This window comes from Loxodonta africana, chromosome 10 (genome assembly GCF_030014295.1).
Source record: "Loxodonta africana isolate mLoxAfr1 chromosome 10, mLoxAfr1.hap2, whole genome shotgun sequence".
In the NCBI taxonomy this organism is placed as follows: Eukaryota; Metazoa; Chordata; class Mammalia; order Proboscidea; family Elephantidae; genus Loxodonta; species Loxodonta africana.
In genome coordinates this window covers 74,114,316-74,135,884 of record NC_087351.1, presented here as the reverse complement: position 1 = coordinate 74,135,884, position 21,569 = coordinate 74,114,316, and the positions used below count along the sequence as shown (strand labels likewise).

The following is a 21,569-nucleotide window of genomic DNA, read 5'->3' as shown; positions in this document are numbered from 1 at the left end:
CCATACAAGCCGAAAATATTTCTTCATTCATAGGTGTTGTAACATGTTCCTTTCTAACAGCAAATAAAATCAATATTTATTAAGGATCCATTGTGCACAATTTACTACGCTCCAATGATTGAAAATATTGTATAAAAAGAATCTGATTTACATGCAAGAGTGTTCAGAGTATCTGTGTGTGTGTGTAACTGAATATAGAAAAAGCATAACCCACAAAGGGAACACTGGATTGAGAAAAATTGATAAATCTATGACTTACATCTTTTTTTTTTTTTGGTTTCCTTCCATTCAGTAAGAATTCATGAGGTGAGAAAGACAGCAAAAAAAAACCTCAGGAGCCACAAGTTTGAAAATTTACATATCCAAAAGGAAAAAAGTTGTCTGTAACAGTGGTTTTTGAAGGCTCTTTTAGCTTCAAAAAGATTCGTCTAACTAAATATCATAGGAAACCCCAATATATAAATGAAATAGAAGAGGTATTTAACACACATCTGTTTTATAAGTGCAAGTTCATAACCATTACTGACCTATCACATAAATAAATGAGGGTTTTTGATAAAGAGAAAAATATTAAATAGGGATTTAGAGATGATGGTTACAGTCTTTTATCAGCCTCAGGGTTTAATTCATTTCTGTAATTTGGTTTTTGCATCATATTAAGAAAATTCTGATTTATAGAGAGAAGTGATTGCAAATAGTAGTTTAATAACTCCCTTGCAAGCTTGGGTTACTCTCCAATAGGGAAAGCGGAGGAAGCTTCATTCCCTAGTCTGAACTAAAAGTCAACAGCACAAACTAACTCATTACCGTTAGTCTTGACTATGGTAACATTTCCCATATAGGACACTTGACTGAGTATGTAGTTTTTTAAAAAAAAATTACAGTATTTAAATCCAAACCAAACCTTTGAGAATTTCTATTTGAAAGCCTGTCTTTACAAAGCCTGCCAAGATGTGCTGACTTGGTGCCAGTCAGCAACACGGATGACCAAGGAAGATGCCAGCACACAAACACCTGTTGCAAAACTAGGATTCAAGCAAGGTGTGCCATCTGCAGATTTGCTGACCTTTGGTTTCCTTCATTTCCTCCCAGTGGTCTTGTTCCTCCTCTCCACTGCTATTTTGGCCCAGAGCAATCCAACCAATCATCTCTTTACGTTTCATAGCACGTCTATTATAAACTGAAATCATCAATGTAACATCAGAGAGCTGAAAGAGGGCCACCTGGAAAACAAAGGTCTCCTTATAGACAGGATTAGGTTGACCACGTCGAATGGATGTCTTGCAGTGGAACATCTCTTGGCCCACAGAATTGAGGAGAAAGATCTTTCCATATGTATCTAAGACAAAAAAAAAAAAAAAAAGTGGGGGGGGGATGAAAAACATCAGTGCTTTCTATTTTACTAGTTTAGCTGTAATATTTATATGGGCTGCAAATTTCCATTTCTCCTTTGAACATACTGATCAGTGTCCTTAGGCCTGATACTTGCGGTTGGACCAATACATCTCATATGAATTATTAAGGAAAGGGATTATTACCTTGAATGCTTAAGTGTTTCATGCTGCCTGCTATCCAGTGCATTGCTGATACTCATTAGAACCTCTGCAAGCCAAGTGGGGCATACATGCATAGGTATGTGTGCAACAGTGTCTGTGGATATGCAAAGGTCCTTGTCCACATTTTATTTATGTAACAAGATAAATATGTACTTTTTGTTTTATGATTGTTTTCATAGTCAAGACACTGCTTTACAACTGGATTACAGTCTCTTCACTCTTTACATACTCTCTGGGCCATCTCATCCACTCCCATGGCTTCAGTGACAATTACCAAGTCTGTAGCTCTAGCCTAGACCTCTCTCCCAAGCTCAAGACCGAACTGAATACCAAGCATCTTCTCTTGGACATCCCACACATATCTTGCACTTAGATATCCCACACCCCAACCAACTCCAAAAACTTACTGCTTCAGTGTTCTCCATCTCTGTAAATGGTAGCATCATCTACCCAATTATGGAGGCAAGAAATCAGAATTTTATTTTTGGCCAGACTAGCTTCCTAACTCCTAGTCCATCCAGTAAATTAGCACACTCTGTTGATTCTATCTGCTAAATAACTCCCAAATCTGCCTACTTCTTTCCATCCCCAATGCCACTGAACCCTCAGTGTACATACTCTGCAAGCTCAGGACACTAGCATCTCTTACCTGCACTACTGCACATGTCCTAACTGATCTCTCAGCCGGTGGACTGTTCCAATCCCAAAGCCAGAGCAATTTTCGGAAAACGCAAATCTGGTCATGTCACTCTCGCTAATAAACAAAGCCAAACCTTCAATGACTTCCCAGTAGTCTCAGGATAAAAGCTAAATTTCTTGCAATAAACTATGTACTCTGACTCTGTTTACCGCCCCCTCCCCAGTCTCATTGCTCATCACTGTTGCTTTCATACAGTACAAGTCTACTATATCAACTACCCTCATGCCTCCAACTCACCGTGCTCTCTTTCCCTTTCACTTCTGTACAGGCTATTTCCTTGCCTTGAATAATACCCCTACCTAGGTCCTGAAGTCCCACCTTCGCATCACTTCTATTCATTAAGTGTGGATGTCATTTCATCCAGGGACCTTTGCTGGCCACACCAGCTCTAGTTCAGATAGGTGGGCTTCATCAAAACTCAGTTGTAGCCTATCCGAGCACTTATCAGTCGGTATAATAATTGCCTGATGACTTGTCTACAAGACTGTCAGTTCTCCAACGGTAGGAAGAGGTATTGCCTTGCTTATCACTGTACCCCCTATTTCTTGCCTAGTGCCTCAGATGTGGTTGTTGTCGTTGTGGTTACTTGCCTTCCAGTTGGCTCCTACCCACAGCAACCTTATATATAACAGAACAACATGTTGCCTAGTCTTGCACTACCTTCATGATCATTGCTATGTTTGAGTCCATTGTTTCAGCTACTGTATCAGTCCATCTCACAAGGGCCTCCCTCACCTTTGCCAACCCTCCATTTTATCAACGGTGATGTCCTTTCCTAGCAATTGATCTTTCCTGATGACATGCTCAGAGTAAGTGAGCTAAAGTCTGTCATCTTCATTTCTAAGGAGCATCCTGGTTACAAAACATGTAAACTACCATGCAGTAGACCTTCAACAAATATTTTGCAATGAATGTTGACTAGTGAGGGTGCTCACCTTTCTTTTCTCTTTTAATCACGTTTTCAAACTTATAAATGAAGCTAAACTCCTGGTTTTGTAATCCCTGCCCTAGAATGCTATAATGACTAGCTTCATAGGTTTAGTCCTTTACAGAATGGAGGAAAAAAAAAAAAATCTACATTGTACTGACATATTATATTTTTGCTAAAATTCCTGAACGGATCATTACTAAGAACATAATCTAAAACAATATTTATTATTATATTTATAAAAAATCACTTAATGTAGCAATTTCTTGACTCTTTTCCTATCTACAATTTTTACCACTAACTGAAACAACAAAAAAAAAACAACTGATATGCCTACTAGTCTTTAAAAATCTAACTGTTAAGGTGTTTCCTCAATCCTATCATTCTGTACATTCTGTTCAATGCAGGCTGCAGGCTGCTTAGTGTTTACTGCTCACTTTTCCACCTAAAAACCAGTCAAACTTTTACAAGTGTAAACCCAGATCTCTCTAATTTACTGTTCCCTCCAAGAGCATTGTGAGATAGGAAATAAATTACAACCTGCAGTTTTCTTTCTATGTTTTTTTTTTTCTTATTCCAGTTTGATGTGTTATTTTATGCACTTATCTGCTGAAAAACACAAGGTGTGAAATTACACTTCAGGTGTGAAAACACTTCTCTGTCTCAGAAACAGGGCTCTCCACTCTTCAAACTGTTCTACAGAAAAAGCTGTCAAAAAACCGACAATGGGGGAGCGAGTTTGTGTTTCCACAGCTGTACAGCTACGACTCCTGTAGGAAAGATTCAATCCAGTCACCGAACCACCCTGGCAATTCAGCCGCCAGTCTGGCAGTAGGAATGGAGTTAATCTTGCAAACAAAGATCTGCTCATTTCACAAAGAGAGCAATTTCAAGTTTTATCCTGTCACAAGATCATTTTCTAATTAAGAGAAAGGCCATTTACTACAAAACCACCATCACCGAAGTTGGCCTGTGTGCGTATGACAAAGAAGGAAAATAATCATTTTATAAACAATCCAGTCTGAGGGACACCTGACTAAAGGAAGGGAAATATTACTGATTGTTACAGTTCAAAAAGGAACCTTTCATCAGCAGTAATAATGTGCTTCCTTTTTACCATCCAGAGCAGAGGACCAGGAAATTCCGCTCACGTGGAAGATCTAGAGTGCAGGGCTGAAGTAACTTGCGGTCTTTTGGGGCTCGGCACTACTCAGCATGAATGGAGAAAGGAGAGTTCAGTTAAGTGAAACCAAAGCCAAACCTGTTGCTACTGAGTCAATTCTGATTTATACAACCCTATAGGAATTTTTTTTTTTATAGGACAGAGTAGAACTGCCCCATAGGGCTTCCAAAGTTGTAGTGGTGAAAAGCTATGGCTGCTAACCAAAAGGTCAGCAGTTCGAATCCACCAAGTACTCTGTCCTATAGGGTCCCTATGAGTCAGAATCGACTTGATGACAATGGATTTAGGTTTTTTTTTTTTTTTTTTTTTATCTTTACAGAAGCAAACTGCCACATTTTTCTCCCACGGAGGCACTGGTGAGCTCCAGCCCAGCCCTAAGGTTGGGTTAGCCACCCAGTGCTTAACCACTGCACCACCAAGGCTCCCTTCAGTTAAGTAAATATCCCAACTAAATAAGTACTTTTTTCTGTTTTAATTCTTTGGAAATTGATAATAAAGCAAGACCACACGATATTTTATCGTCTGATAATGATCCAGAAAGCCTCTCAGTGTTTTTAGTAACAGAATCATCATCAAAGGGCTGAATGGGTAATCCTCTGACAGTCCTGGAACCTGCTCTTCTGACTTAGCTGCTGTCAACAGCCCTACTGGTCACTTGTTTCTTTCTCACTAAAGGAAGACGCCAAGTATACAAAAAAAAAAAAAATCGGATACAAAATCCCCAATTTATCATGTTACAAAGTATGTCACTGTGAACTTAGAAGGCATTTTCCTGAAGAAACAACATGAATCGTTACATAGCTCGACAAAATACCCGCCCAATTCCAGCATAAGTTTCTATCAGTACTACTACAGATTCAGCCCCCAGGTGGAAACAAGATTCTCTGAGATACAGGGCAAGAGACAAGAATTTGGCCATTTAACGTCCCCTGCCATTTTTTTTTTCCATTTTATTAATAATTGTGAAACATTTTCTATATTCCTAAGAGCACAGAGAATAATATTACACATACCCAATGTTATGGATTGAATTGTGTCCCCCCAAAATGTGTGTCACCTTGGCTAGGCCTTGATTCCCAGTGTTGTGTGGTTGTCTACCATTTTGTGACCTGATTTGATTATCCTATGTGTTGTAAATCCTAACCTCTATGATGTTAATGAAGCAGGACTGGAGGAAGTTATGTTAATGAAGCAGAACAATCTATAGGATTAAGTTATATCTTGAGTCAATCTAAGGCATAAAAAAGATAATCGAGCAGAGATGAGAGGGACCGCATACTATTAAGAAAGAAGTGCCTGAAGTGGATCATGTCCTTTAGACATGGGTCCCTGAGAAGCTCTCAGATCAGGGGAAGGTTGTTGACATAGACCTTCACCCAGAACTGACAGAGAGAGAAAGCCTTCTCCTGGAGCTGGTGCACCGAATTCAGACTTCTAGCCCCTTAGACTGTGAGAGAATAAATTTCTGTTTGTTAGAGCCATTCACTTGTGGTATTTCTGTTATGGCAGCACTAGATAATTAGAGAATTTCTCTAGTAATCTAGGAATTTTGTGTGGGCTGTATAACTACTCACTGGGTATCACATTGTTTCTTTGGGAAAATGTCTTCTGAGTTCCAAGTGATATACTCTGTGACGTGATAAACTAGGGATTGTATGTCTGCTAATATTTCCACTTACACGTGGATTGCTATGCTCTAGATAACTAAGATACCCATGGACCCACCACACAGACATATAAAATTTAGCATTTATCATATTTGCTACTGATCTTTTTGCTTTTGTTTGTTTAAGAAATAAAGCATTATAATTGAAGATTTCTGAGTATTCCTCCTTGATCCTGTTTAAATTCTCTCATACAGGGAATTAACATCCTGAATTTGGAGTTTATCATATCCATGTATGTATTGAGACTTTCACTATAAAGTAGATGTAAATAAAGACAGCTCAAATACATTTAGCCATACTTTTAGCGATATTTTTCACATGAAAAAAATAAATAGTTAATTAACTTTGCCCTCTTCTTAAGCAAGATACCCCCAATGCCATCAAGTCGATTCTAACTTATAGCAACCCTATAGGACCTGAGCATACTTCTCCCTTCCCATCCTCCATGTTATTGCTGCCTAGAATTTTATTTCCACTTTATTACTACACTTCCAATATTAGTAATTTTTACTACTGTTGCTGTTGTTATTTTTTGAAGTTCATGCATGTTTCTATTTACCTACATATTTACCAATTTCTTTGTTCATTATTTCATCTTGCATCTCACTACTTTCACCTAAGTTGAGATTCTCTCTTCCTTAAATACATCCTTTAGTAGTACTTTCAGTGATAAATTCTTTCCGACTTTGTGGAAAATCTTTATTTTGCCTTCACTCAAGGCACAGAATGCTAAGTTGGGAGTGTTTTTCTCTCAGGACCTTGATGATATTATCCCATCGTCCTCTGGATTCTATTATTGCTATTGAGAAGTCTATCCTCAGTCTTACTGTCATTCTTCTGTATGTAAAATTGTCTTTAAAAAAAAAAAAGCTCTATTGAAATACAATTCATATACTATGGTAACTGTCTTTTATGTCCTGTTGCTTTTCAGATTTTCTGCCTAAACTTTGAATAGTGTTGTGAGAATTAAATGAGTTGATTTAGGTAAGGAATATCACATATGCACTCAATAATTTAGTGCCACATATAAATCTTGAGGGGGATATGAGTTGGTCATAATTCTGAGTAAATAGTGACTATTAATAAATAACCCATTGCCATCGAGTTGATTCCAACTCATAGTGACCCTACAGGACAGAGTAGAACTGCCCCATAGGGTTTCCAAGGCTATAATCTTTACAGAAGCATATTGCCACATCTTTCTCCCACAGAGCAGCTAGTGGGTTTGAACTACCAACCTTTCGATCAACAGCCTAATGCTTAACCACCACACCACCAGGGTTCCTTTATTAATAAACACTATGTTTAGTTGATCGCTGGCCCAGGATTTTATGAAATGATCATAAGTCCTATATCTGTTTATTTCCATATAATGCTTTTTTTTTTTTTTTATCCCTACACTCCATTTGCAGAGTGTCTCGTTCAAAGCTCGATTTGCTTTTTTGTTTTTTTTCTAGTTGCTGCCATCGTGTTTATCTAACAAGGTTAATAGCTGATGCTGTAAGTATTATCATTTGGGATGTAATTACCATGTGTGGCTAATCATGCACATGCCGAGAGCTGGGAAACTTGTTTTTAACTACAGGGGACATCTTAATGATAGTTTTTGACAAGGACCATTGTATGTAAACAATGTGGTAACACATTGTAGAAGGGGATATGGCAAAGATGAAGATAGAGAGAACCTACCAAAAGAAGAGTTAACATATTTTTGTTTTTTAACATAGCACTTCTATCCCTAATATTAGCTTGTTAGCCTCATTTGTTAGAGAAGGAAATGAAAATTCAGGGAGGCGAAATCAAATGCGGAGGCCATGCAGTAATTGAGTTGCAGGCTCAAGATTAAGACCAGAACAGAGATGCTTAATGGTTAATAAATTATCTTCCATAAAGCCAAACTCAAAAGATAAACATTTCTAATTCTTAATGGCAACTTTTTCAAAGGTATCTATAAATGTACTTTAGAATTCCAAATGTCTCCCAGACAATAAGCTGCCTTTCACCTGGACCACCAGCTATATACAGACCTGGAAACTATCCTGTGGACCAGCCTGGACCATCTTAACAGCAAAAATGACAACATTATTGAAAACTGACCACATACACTAAATAAGACATTACTTTGAAAGTCCCTGGAAGGACCCTTGGCATATTGTTATTTGACTTGAGCTAAGACTAATTCTGTTTTCCTTTTTGAATATTCAACTTAATGAAAAAGGAAGACAGAAGAATTAATGCATGTCTTAGTCATCTAGTGCTACTATAACAGAAATATCACAAGTGGATACCTTTAACAAAGAGGTGTTTATTCTCTCACAGTCCAGTAGTCTAGAAGTCCGAATTCAGGGCATTGGCTCCAGGGGGAAGGTTTTCTCCATTGGCTCTGGAGAAAGGTCCTTGTCATCTGTCTTCCCTTGGTCTGGGAGCATCTCAGCACAGGAACCTCAGGTCCAAAGGACACACTCTGCTCCCATCACTACTTTCTTGGTGCTAGGAGGTCCCCATGCCTCTCCGCTCACTTCTCTCTTTTATATCTCAAAAGAGATTGGCTGAAGACACTATCTAATCTTGTAGTCCTCATCAGGATAACTGCCACTAATCCATTTTATTACATCATAGTGACAGGATTTACACAATACAGGGAAATCACATTAGAAGATAAAATGGTAGACAATCTTACAAGGGAGTCATGACCCAGCAAAGTTGACTGATATTTTTGAGGGACACAATTAAATCCATGACAATGCATTTGAACTTTAGTGTCAAAGCATATGGAATATACTGTGATCTGCCAAAAGAATAGACAAATCAGTTTTAGAAGTAAAACAACCAAAATATTCCTTAAAAGTGAGAATGGCAAGACTTTGACTCACTTACTCTAGACACATCATCAGAAAAAACCAATTGCTGGAGAAAGACATCATGTTTGGTAAAGTACAGAGGGTCACTGAGAATGAGGAGAACCTTCAATGTGATGGATTGACATGATAGTTGCAAAAATGGACTCAAACACACCAAAGACCATGAAGACAACATTTTGTTCATTACACATAAGGCGGCCATACGTCAAAGCTAACTGAATGGCAACTAACAACAACAAGACTATTGTGCTGTTACTTCATTTATATGTTGTTTCTGAATAGGTTCTACGGGCTAGTTCCACTTATTTTTAAAAAGTGTATTTAATCTTACCCACCAATACAATAAAAAAAAAAAAGCACTTTATAACATGGGCATTTTCACACACACACACATACACAATATGAGATGAATAGAGGAAAGGCAAAAGTTAGAAATGGAGAAATGCCTTTAATCCAGCAGACCAGTTGGATGTAATTTATAGAAGATGCTATAGAGAGCGTCCTACGGTTCGGCTGATTGGCACTCCATCTATCCTGTTCAAGCTCGAGCCAGGGGAATAGGGTTGGATCTTGAGTTGTCATCATAATAAAAAGGATGTAAAGCCAGCTGCAGAAGCTCCTACCTATGACTAAAACTCTTATTTTTTTTACCCACTTCATCCAGCCGACCTGTTCCACACAAGACTAACATTTTCTTCAAAATGATATAACTAAATTTTTCAAAATATACAGAAAAATTGAAAGAATTGTACAATGAACATCTATATGCCCACCTAGATTCAATTGCTATATTTTGTTTTATTTGCTTTCTCACGTCTACTTATCTATCCATCCACCAGTCCTTCTTAGTTTTAGCCAGCACTGCTCTTTACCCATAAACATTTTCATATGTGTTTCATTAACTAGCACTCAATATTTTATGGTTCTTTGACAAATGCATACACCTATTTATCTCACACCCCTGTGAAGATACAGAACATTTCCCTCACCCCAGAAGTCCCCTCATGCCCCTGCCCAGTCCATCCGGATGCCCGCACTATTCCTGAGGTAACCTCTGCTTTTTTTACTATAGATTAGTTTTGCCTGTTTTAGACTGTCACATAAATGGAATCATGCAGTAGGTACTCAGTAGGTTTTTGAGACTCCTCCATGGTGTTGAGGGCCTCTGTTAATTTTATCTCTTTTGTTTCTGAATAATATTCCATTACGTAAGTATATACAGCTTCCTGGCCAACTGGCTGGAAGAGATCCATATTTATGCCTATTCCCAAGAAAGGTGATCCAACCGAATGTGGAAATTATAGAACAATATCACTAATATCACACGCAAGCAAAATTTTCTGAAGATCATTCAAAAACAGCTGCAGCATTATATCGACAGGGAACTGCCAGAAATCCAGGCCGGTTTCAGAAGAGGACGTGAAACCAGGGATATCATTGCTGTTGTCAGATGGATCCTGGATGAAAGCAGAGAATACCAGAAGGATGTTTACCTGTGTTTTATTGACTATGCAGAGGCATTCAACTGTGTGGATCATGACAAATTATGGATAACACTGCGAAGAATGGGAATTCCAGAACCCTTAATCGTGCTCTCGAGGAACCTTTACATAGATCAAGAAGCAGTTGTTCGGATAGAACAAGGGGATACTGATTGCTTTAAAGTCAGGAAAGGTGTGCGTCAGGGTTGTATTCTTTCACCATACCTATTCATTCTGTATGCTGAGCAAATAATATGAGAAGCTGGACTATGTGAAGAAGAATGGGGCATCAGGATTGGAGGAAGACTCATTAACAACCTGCGTTATGCAGATGACACAACCTTGCTTGCTGAAAGTGAAGAGGACTTGAAGCACTTACTAATGAAGATCAAAGACCACAGCCTTCAGTATGGATTGCACCTCAACATAAAGAAAACAAAAATCCTCACAACTGGACCAATGAGCGACATCATGATAAACGGAGAAAAGATTGAAGTTCTCAAGGATTTCATTTTACCTGGATCCACAATCAACAGCTATGGAAGCAGGAGTCAAGAAATCAAAAGACTCTTTGCATTGGGTAAATCCGCCACAAAGGACCTCTTTCTTCAAAGTGTTGAAGAGCAAAGATGTCACCTTGAAGACTAAGCAAGCCATGGTATTTTCAATTGCATCATATGCATGTGAAAGCTGGACAATGAATAAGGAAGACCGAAGAAGAATTGATGCCTTTGAATTGTGGTGTTGGTAAAGAATATTGAATATACCATGGACTGCCAAAAGAACAAACAAATCTGTCTCAGAAGAAATACAACCAGAATGCTCCTTAGAAGCAAGGATGGCGAGGCTGCATCTTACATACTTTGGACATGTTGTCAGAAGGGATCAATTCCTGGAGAAGGACGTCATGCTTGGCAGAGAACAGGGTCAGTGGAAAAGAGGAAGACTCTCAATGAGGTGGATTGACACAGTGGCTGCAACAAGGAGCTCAAGCATAACAACTATTGTAAGGATGGTTCAGGACCGGGCAGTGTTTCGTTCTTTTGTGCATAGGGTCGCTATGAGTCGGAACCGACTCGACGGCACCTAACAACAACAGGAACAGGTATATCTTAGTTTATTTATTCATTCATCTATTGATGGCCATGAGTACTCTTTCTAGTTTTTGCCACTATGGATTAAGCTGCTATGAACATTCTTGTACCAGTCTTTTGTTTTTGACATATGATGTTATTTCTTTTGAGTAAATGCCTAAGAATGGAACTGCTGCATTCTTCACACGTGTTTAGTTGAATAAGAAAGTGCCAAACCTGTTTCCAAGGTGGTTGTTCCATTTTATACTCCCACAAATAATGTATGCTCCCTATCTTTACCAACACTTGATGAAATCATTCTTTTTAGTTTTAGACATTCTGTTGGGTACGTGGTAGAGACATATATCTTTAAGAGTGGTCCCACCATCTCCTGCCCACCAGAACAAAATACGTCTCTCACTGAGCTGTCGGTCCAAGGATCTTACCTCAGAAGCAGGGGACCAAGGCGGGCTTACATTCTAATGGCTTATCTCTCCTAGGATCCTTAGAGAGGAGAGGGACTTTATCAACTGTTAGTCCAACTCCTCTATCTTGCTTAGGAAGACAAATTTTAAATATCAGAGCAATCGTTTGACTGAGTCAAGTTAACGAGTTCAAAGCTTCATGATCTATTTTGAAGAAAAACATCCTCACATTAAATCACAGACTTTGTTTTCAGCAAGATTAAAACCTTAATGATATTCTAGAGAAGAAAAACTTCTAATACTGAGGTTCAGCCTATTTTCTTTCCTGCTTTCCTACAAACTCTCCTTTACGTGATCATTACCTCTAAGCCAGGATTGATGCCTTTGATGCCTCCTTTTTACAAAGTGGGTAAATGAAACTGAGAGTCTCAAGCACAGGATTTGCAATGCCCCTCCCCCACAGGCATGCTCCCTACACATTTCAGGCATGCCTCTCCCCTCACAGGCAGTTCCCTCACGGTAGCACAAGTATGTGGGGCTCTGGCAGCCGTTTCCTGCCCTCCACGATGGAGAAGAGAGCCCTTGGCATGCTTCCTCTGCCCCACCCACCCTCACTTGTGGCTCCATTAATTTCATACTGGTTTGGGTCTTCTTTTTTTCTTCCTGTTTTCCCTCCAATTGTGCTCAGTTACCTCGTGAAATTCTTGTTCCCTCATCCTTTCTCTGTCTTGTTCTCTTTCATATGGGAACTAAAATATATCCTAAGCTTGTCTGATAACTGTGAAAGTAGTGCTAGTGAAGTAATGAAGTGAGACGTAATGAAGCACTAATGCCATCAACATCTAAAGCACTTGAAAGTACCAAGTGCTTTGACAGTGTCCACAAAGGAGCTTCTACTTTCTCATTCCCTCCTAATTAAACTGGCTTCTCCTCAAGTACCAACATTCTAGATAAATAAAAAACATTCTATTTTCACTATTGGGTTTTCTGTTTTAATTAATAGCATTACAGCAACATTGCTTTCTGTTACTTTGGTTACAAAGATAGGGCATGTCCACTACATTTTGAGTTAAACTGCAACACTGTGTCTATGAAAAATCACGAACTAAATGCCAAACTGGTTAAAACTTCTGGAATAAAATAAATTTCTAAATTAAAATGTGCCTTCTTTTCTATTCAGTTTTAAATATTTGTTGCAAGAATTTTCTCTTCTGCATATTTTCTTTTACATAGAAACTTATGGAGATATAATAGTACCATCCTCAACATCACAGTTTTGTATGTATAATCCCTATCTAATTATGACTCCCATTTTACAGATGCAAAAACTGAGATTCAAAAAAGCTAAGTAACTGATAGATAAGCAAGTGGCAAAGCCTGAATTCACACCTTAGTTTTTCAGCTCCCAGATGATGCTTTCTTAATCAACAATGGTGGTTGGGTGGTAGAATTCTTGCCTTCCATGCAGGAGACCTGGGTTTGATTCTCATCCAATACACTCATGCACAGCCACCACCTGTCTGTCAGTGGAGACCTGCATTTTGCTACGATGCCAAACAAGTTTAAGCAGAGCTTCTCTAGACTAAGATACACTAGGAAGAAAGGACTGGCAATCTACTTCCAAAATGCAGCCAATAAAAACACCTATGACCCCTGAGGGAGCAGGAGATCAGTGGGATGCAGACCCCAAATTCTCACAAAAAGACCATACTTAATGGTCTGACTGAGACTAGAGGAATCCCGGTGGTCATGGTCCCCAAACCTTCTGTTGGCCCAGGACAGGAACCATTCCCGAAGACAACTCATCAGATATGAAAGGGACTGTATGGTGGGTAGGAGAGAGATGCTGATGAAGAGTGAGCTATTTGCATCAGGTGGACACTTGAGACTGTGTTGGCATCTCCTGTCTGGAGGGGGGATGGGAGGATAGAGAGAGTTGGAAGCTGGCAAAATTGTCACAAGAGACTGGAAGGGCTGACTCATTAGGGGGAGAGCAAGTGGGAGTACGGAGTAAGGTGTATATAAACTTATATGTGACAGTTTGACTTGATTTGTAAACGTTCACTTGAAGCTCAATAAAAGTTAATAAAAAAAAACAAAAACAAAAACAAAAAACACCTATGAATCACAACGGTCCAATGAGGTCACCATGAGTCAGGGGCCAACCCAATGCCAACTAACAAAAACAACATACTTCCCCCTGTATTGAATGGTACCCTCAGCACACAAATTAAAGATTCCCAGCATGGACTTGAGTCAGCCCTGACCTTGTGATCCATATCCCCATCATCTTCTGCATCTCTATCAAGTTCTCCCCTCAAAATTATTCAGACCTCACCAAATCTCAGGAGATCATGAAGGAGTTGACAAAAGCTCTGAAGGAAAAAACATACATCCAGATCTTAAGCAAATCCAGAGCTATTTGGGGAAACAAAGCTGTATCTAGTAAAGAGCTCAGGCTGCTAACCAAAAGATTGGCAGTTCAAATCTACCAGCTGTTCCTTGGAAACCCTATGGGACGGTTCTACCCTGTCCTGTAGAGTCGCTATGAGTTGGAATTGACTCAACGGCACACAACAACAGCAGTGAGATTAATAAGCAGCACCTAAATAAATAAGTATGTATTTAGTATGTATTTTGAATATCTCTCGCCTGGCCCTGAGCAATGATACAGAATTTGGTGTAAGCACCTGGTCTATTTTGTTATCCGGAATGCTGGGACTTCCTTACTAACTTGCTCTAGTGGCTTTCATACAGATTGCCTAAGAAGCTACTCAACTGAACAGAGACTTTGTGGGCTACAGCAGAGTCGAGGGCAAAACGCGAGAGTCTAGATTTGTTGTAGGAGCTGATCTTTGACTACCAGCTCTGCTAGCTCTTTACCTGCTGCTGACACATGAGTTCAGAGTATATTGACTCTTTCAGCCTACCACATTTTGATTGATTGCATCCTTATTTCAAGAAGACCTTAGTGTCCGCGGTGGATAAGCTCACTTGCCTTTTACTCACCCTGTTTTATTTTACTTTCCCCTACTTGAAAGGCTGGAAATCCAACAACATTTTTTCAGACTCTCTTGCAGCTAGCATCCTAGATACGAAGCAGGTTTACCAATTGGATGCACCTGCAGGAGTTCTAGAAGGCAGAAAGGAGAGAGATACTATCTCCTCTTGCCTGCTTCTAAGTTGTTTTCATAGACAAGCATGTTCATAAAAAGGTAACCTAATTTTTTAACATCATTATTCTGATGTTCAGTCTCTAACTTCTTGAGTGCTGAGAAGCAGTTGAGGTGGTTGGTGGCAGCATGTATTTGATTCTGGCTTCCTAAGCCCTGCACTGTGCTAGATGAGGGTATAGCTTGAGCCCTCCATTCCAGTGGTGGTCTCAGAGGTGTAGCTCCCCTGGGAGTAGGTTCTGTATTGCCCCAGCTCTAGATCTGCCTCTATCACCTCCCTCTCTATTCTCACCTTAACCACTAACATTTCTTGAATGCTCACTATCTGTTAGGCACTGTGTTGAATGCTTTATATAAATCATTTTGTTTAAACCCCAAAGCAATCCCATGAGAAAGGTACCTTTTCTCTAAATGAGTCAACTAAGGTTTAGAAAAGAGAAGTAAATTGCACAGGATCACTGTAAAATGAGTAGGTAAACCATACAGCTTGAATTTGAAGTCAGACTAGCCTTATCCAAAGCCTGTGCTCTGCCTTTTTAAAGATATTTGAGGGCCCGTGACCTATCGGCAGATTTTAATTGCCTGTACATATTATTTTGCTAAAAAGATCTCACTCTTTCCACTGTAAAAATACAGGTATAGAAGCCAACCTATTTCATGCCAAGATGTCCCTAGATATTGAAGAAGTCTTCAATCTAATTAAATAGAAAGGTATTAAAAAAAAAAATCAGGGGTATCATTTTGTGAAAGCTTTTCTAAACCTACCCAGGATCTTCCTTACTGTAAAAAAGCATTAAGATGAAAGCAGGCATGGCTATCTACTTGCAAGAACTGAGCTGGTGGAGCAGACAAGCACTTACCAGGCGCTCTGTTCACAGCGAGGTTTCGGAAATGGCTGCCTTTGATAATCTCCACAGATAATCGCCCCGTTGTAGCATTGTAAGACAGCCCCACCAACAGCTCTGGCGCCCCTCCATGGGCTAGCGACTGCGTAGATGAAGCACTATCACTGTGAGAAACTGCAGATGGGCTGAGCTGAGACTCTCCACTCTGGAGGGGAAGAACAACAAAGAATCCATTGGCCTATGCTGCACTACTCTTTTTTACAGCCAGCCAATATTATGTTTGGTGAAATTGTGACCCAATCTCAACTGCTGCCAAAGATTACTAACGGTGCACTCGGTGTGAATTATAATGGGCCTGGGGAACACAGTCATGGATGAGATCCTCTGCATTATTGGCTGACATATTTGTTTCAAGAGCCGTCTCCATTCAATATTTCCTCTCTGAAGACAAAACGGACAAAGATGTTATTACTAGTGTAAATCAAACCCTCTAAGATATATGGAGAGCTAATAATACATTTAATAAAGACCAAAATTCCCTCCTGTGCAATCTGTGCTTGGATGTTTCTATGGAACCATCCACCCTGGGCATGAGTTTTGTTTCTGTTCTCTGAAGCTTCTCAATGAATGTAGCAATTCAAGAGCCATTTCATTCTAATTATAAAAGACATGACCATTGGACATCTACCACCACACATAACACTTGGTCCTAGTTCTGCTTCTAGAGGTTGTCAAGCATATGACAGATGCTAAATTTGGCCTACTAAGGAAATGAACTAAATTGAAAAAGAGTACTTTACTACTGTTTGGTAAAGAAGCTGACACAGAGACATCGATCCCAGCAACCTAACAGGCACAAGGTGAGCCCAGGAGAGAGTCTTAAGCTTCTGGTCATGTTTATTCATGAGCACCCACCTTATGTACCAGGCACTTCTGGAGGAGAAGAACAAAGTCAATCAGGAGCTGGATCCAACTTAAGAAGTGGGAGTGGGAACGAGCCCTCCTGAGGCAGGCCAGCCAGCCTCCCTGAGCCATCAACCATCTCCTCCAAGAAAAACGGGCACATCACATTTTGTTTAAACGTTTCTTTTCAGCACCTGAAATCATTTCCTATGACTTCTTTGTAAGGGACCCCAATAAATAAAACTGATAAAAGGGCCAAAGATTCTTCACATCTGTAGGAAACTATCCCATTTACCAAACTATGAACATCTCTGTAGAATCTCGGCTTTCATGGAGCACGATTTGTAAACTACCAGGCTAGATGGTTTTGCAGGTACCCTACAGCCCTGCTGTCTAAGGGATAATAATCCAACAATGAAGTATTTGCTTACTTTCAGGTGAGGACCGCCTCTTCTCCTCCCTCCTGTATAAATCTCTCAGTCCCCAGTGCACTGGGACTGTGGTTTATAAATCTCTCATTCTCTAGTGCACAGCCTAATGACTGGCATATAATCCTATCCAGCAAATAACTGATGAATGGGAGAATGTTTGCATTCAAAGTTCTTTCATACTGGCGCATTTTCCCCATTCAACTCCATGCTCCCAGCACGCAGCACTGGTTCTGGCACACAGAAACATGGGTGTGATCATTCCTAACATGTGCTTCATAGTACAGGATCGTTTCTGATCTCCTCGGCTTCTGTTTACCAGGATTTCAGACCTACTTTACTCACAGCTTGAGAAAAAAAGAAGGGTTTGAGCAGAGGAGAGACATGATCTGACTTATGTTTTAAAGGCTCATTCTCTCCCCCGTATTCAGAATAGTCTTGAGGGCAGGGGCATAGCAGAAGCAGGGAAACTATTGGGAGGCTATTTCAATAATTCAGCAGAGAGCTAGTGTGTCGGTCACCCAGTTCTGCTATAATGGAAATACCACAAGTGGATGGCTTTAACAAAGAGAAGTTTATTTTCTCACAGTAAAGTAGGCTAAAAGTCCATATTCAAGGTGTCAGCTCCAGGGGAAAATTTTCTCTCTCTGTTGGTCGTCTCATCAATCTTCCCCTAGGCTAGGAGCTTCTCTGCGCAGGGACCCTGGGTCCAAAGGATCCGCTCTGCTCCTGGCGCTGCTTTCTTGGTGGTATGAGGGCTCCCTGTCTCTCTGTTCGCTTCTTTTTTTTTTATGTCTCAAGAGATTGACTCAAGATACAATCCAATCTTGTAGATTGAGTCCTGCCTCACTATCACAACTGCTGCCCATTCTCCCTCATTAACATCATAAAGGCAGGATTTACAACATACAGGAAAATGATGCAATCCCAGGAATCAAGGCCCAGCCCAGTTGATCCACACATTTTGGGGGGAACATTATTCAATCCATGACAGTTAGGTTCTAGACATATTTTGAAGATAAAGCCAACAGTTTCAGAATGAAAAAAGAAATAACAGGTGACTCCCAAGATGTTTTACCTTAGCAACTAAAAGGATAAAATTGACCTTAGCCAAGATGGGGAACCCTGCAGGTAGATTTGTTGCTGCTGTTGTCCGGTGCCATTGAGTCAATTTTGACTCACAGTGACACAATGTGACAGAGTAGAACTGCCCTCATAGAGTTTTCTTGGCTGTAATCGCCAGGTCTTTCTCCCTTAGCAGCTGAATGCTTAATCATTGCACCACAAGGGTTCCTTAGAGTAGATTTAGGGGGACAAAAGTTAGGATTTTAAATCTGGAGATGTTAATTTTGAGACACCTATTAGAAATTCAAGTGGACAGGTCCCCTCCTTACTTCACTCCACCCTCTCTGGCTCCTTTGCTCTTCCTCAAACATGACAAGCTCCTTCCCACTTCCAGACTCATACTCACTATTCCTTCTGTCTGCAGTGCTTGTTCCTGACTGATATAGTCCCCAGACCTGCTCCCTCAATTCCTTGAGTTCTGTGCTTTATTACCACCTCAAAGAAATTTTCTCTGACCCCTCTACACAAGCAGCACCCTCTGTCACTCTCTCTCTCTCTCCTTGGCCACCTCATTTATTGTCTTGTTTATTATCACTCTCCTCTATGAGATTATAAGCTCCATGAAAGCAGAGGCATCCCCCATTCTGTTCTTTCTTCCATCTCCATTTGCCTAAACAGTACCTGACATACAATGGGCACTCAGTAAACATGCGCGAATGACTGAAAGATTGACCCAATAGTCAAGACAGCTACCTGATGTTTTTTGTGTGGTTTTTAAAAAGGAGATCCTCACACTGGACACAATAACCCACAGAAATAGTGAGCTTCCCATCTTGTAGGCATATAAGCTACAATGCCTTTCCTTAGAACCTTGGGGGAAACAGAGAGATGGGGCCCTTTGGAGGAGTCCATGTAACTGGAAGGTCTGTGGAAGTGGCTGAGGTTCAGGGCTGCTGTTGCAGCCTGCTCAGGCACACTTGCTAAGGGCCTGTCCTAGAAAGTCTCATTGCTGAGATTCGTCATAATACAGATGGAGGAAGTGGGCAAGGGGCACCACTCATCCACTAATCAGAAGGCCAAGCCACCTCTCCCAGTTTTTCCATGCCCTCCACCACACTAGGGTTGTCATTTCCTAAAATGGACAGGGAACACATCCATCAGGTTATTGGGAAGACAGGCATGAAAAACCCATTGTGTCATGAAGTGCAAATCATGGCTTATAAGGATGAGGAGAGCCAAATGGAAAATTAAATTAAGATGTCTGAATTCACAGGCTGAATGCACTAAATCAAGGGCTGACAATTCCAGGTCCTCAAACACACCGTTTCATTAGCAGCACCATTTAACATACTCACACTTATATTGCTTCTTGGCTCCAGAACCAGAGTTACTTTCATTTCCCCTTCTGGGTGCAGGTGGCTAAGATAGAACAGCTTCTCTCCCATCATTCTCTCGCGGGTCATCTTACGGGCAGCATACAGGCGGAAGCGGACAGCACAAGCAGCCACATCTCTGGGCTCCAGCTTGGTGAAGGTGACCTTCTCCCTAAAGATAGGGTTGGGACCTCTCTGTATACTCGTCCTGCCCCTCTGTTTCTTACTGGGCAGCAGCACTATGTGAACTTGCCAGGAGTTGACCCCACTTCGGTCCTTGTCCGGCAGGCCCCTTGCTCTCACAACGGTCACTGTGAGTTTCTGGCTGGAAGCTTTATATTCAAAGATGACATCTAGGTCACCGCACTTTGAGATGGGACCCGGGGTTCCAGATGGCCCTTGCAAGTCGGTTTCATCCTGTTCCTGTTGCAGGCAGAGGAGAAGATTAGGAATGGAAATGACAATGCACAACTATACTTCAATGAGGTGATGCCACTCCATGCTCCTTCAGAAGCCCATGCTTTCTGACTGCTAGTGCCTATCCCTCACCATGGGAAAGGTCTGTGGACTGATCGGTCTCTCCGTTAGACTGGGAGTGCTTTGAAGTCAAAGGGACTGGCACATGGTGAGACTTTGAGGTGAATGAATAAAGCTTTTATATTTTGCAAAGTGTTTTCATATGCAATGTCTCTCAAAAATCACAATTGCCCACTATCATTGAAACCAACAAAGATACTAAGGCTAAAATCAAGCCAACCATGCAAATAGAGATACCTAACACCAGTGGTATACAGGGTCGCTATGAGTCAGAATCGAGCAGAAGGCAGGGGGCTTGGTTTGATTTTTTTATCACCAGTGGGTGATATTTTCTTGAGTCTCCAGGAGAAATGGCTGAGCCTGGCCCTGTGATCTATGGGCCAGTAAATCCTACAGATAAAGAGTTCTAATGGGGGACCTGGGCAGGTGATCCTTTAGTATATTTTCAATCTACATGGGAGAAAATGTTTAGGGCAGGCCTTCTGAAACTTTTGAATCATCTGGGGATTCTGACTCGGTCGGATTGAAGTAGGGCTTGAGGTTCTGCATTGCTAAGAAGCTCCCAAGGGATGGCAATGCTGCTGCTCCTCAGACCACACTTTACATAGAAAGGGTTTAGGAGGGCATCTCCGCAGCAGCTGAAGATACCTGGGCGGTGCAGTTGGATGAAATGTTGGCCGTTTGAACTCACCTAGCAGCACCACAAAAGAAGGGCCTGGCAACCTGCCTCTGTAAAGATTACAGCCAAGAAAACCATATGGAGCTCAGTTCTACTTTATAACACATGGGTTACCATGAGTTCAGAATCGACTTGACAGCAGTGGATTTGGTTTTGTTTGTCCCAGCAGCCAGTTAGCAAACTGCAGCACTAGACTTGATGCCCAAAAAACACCCGTTGCCATCAAGTCGATTCCAACTCATAGCAACCCTATCGGACAGAATAGAACTGTCCCATAGAGTTTCCAAGGAGTGCCTGGCGGATTCGAGCTGCTGACCTGTTGGTTAGCAGCCATAGCACTTAACCACTACACCACCAAGGTTTCCAGACTTGAAGCCAGTACATCTAAATTGAAATCATCGCTCTGCCACTGACTGGTTCTGATCCTGGTCAAACAGCTCAGCCTCTTTGAACTCTAGCTGAAAAACAAACACTGATATTCCTACTTGTTGGAGTGTTGTGGTGAGGTTTTGAAAGATGTGAAAATACCTGGCTCAGAGCAGACTCCATTAATATTTATTCCCACCACTGGACTGGTCCTGCCTATTTTCATACCTGCCCTCCCTCTTTCTCTACTCTCACCTTGGAAAGCAATTCACCTGTAGCCACTCCGATCTGATGACCTCACTGAGAAGACTGAACTGAAGTGCATT

At 40.8% G+C, this 21,569-nt stretch overlaps 1 protein-coding gene across 1 annotated transcript in view; it reads right to left on the bottom strand.

Moving 5' to 3' along the window:
• Positions 1 to 701: 701 nt before the first annotated feature.
• SYT16 (synaptotagmin 16) overlaps positions 702 to 21,569 on the bottom strand; it is a 33,973-nt gene continuing 13,105 nt past the window's right edge. The window contains exons 3-5 of the mRNA XM_003408695.4: positions 19,644 to 20,084; positions 15,908 to 16,097; positions 702 to 1,339 (exon numbers count right to left, since the gene is read on the bottom strand). Of these exons, the coding sequence (XP_003408743.2) occupies positions 1,026 to 1,339; positions 15,908 to 16,097; positions 19,644 to 20,084 (945 nt within the window). The 3' untranslated portion in view covers positions 702 to 1,025. The remainder of the gene's footprint in view (positions 1,340 to 15,907; positions 16,098 to 19,643; positions 20,085 to 21,569) is intronic.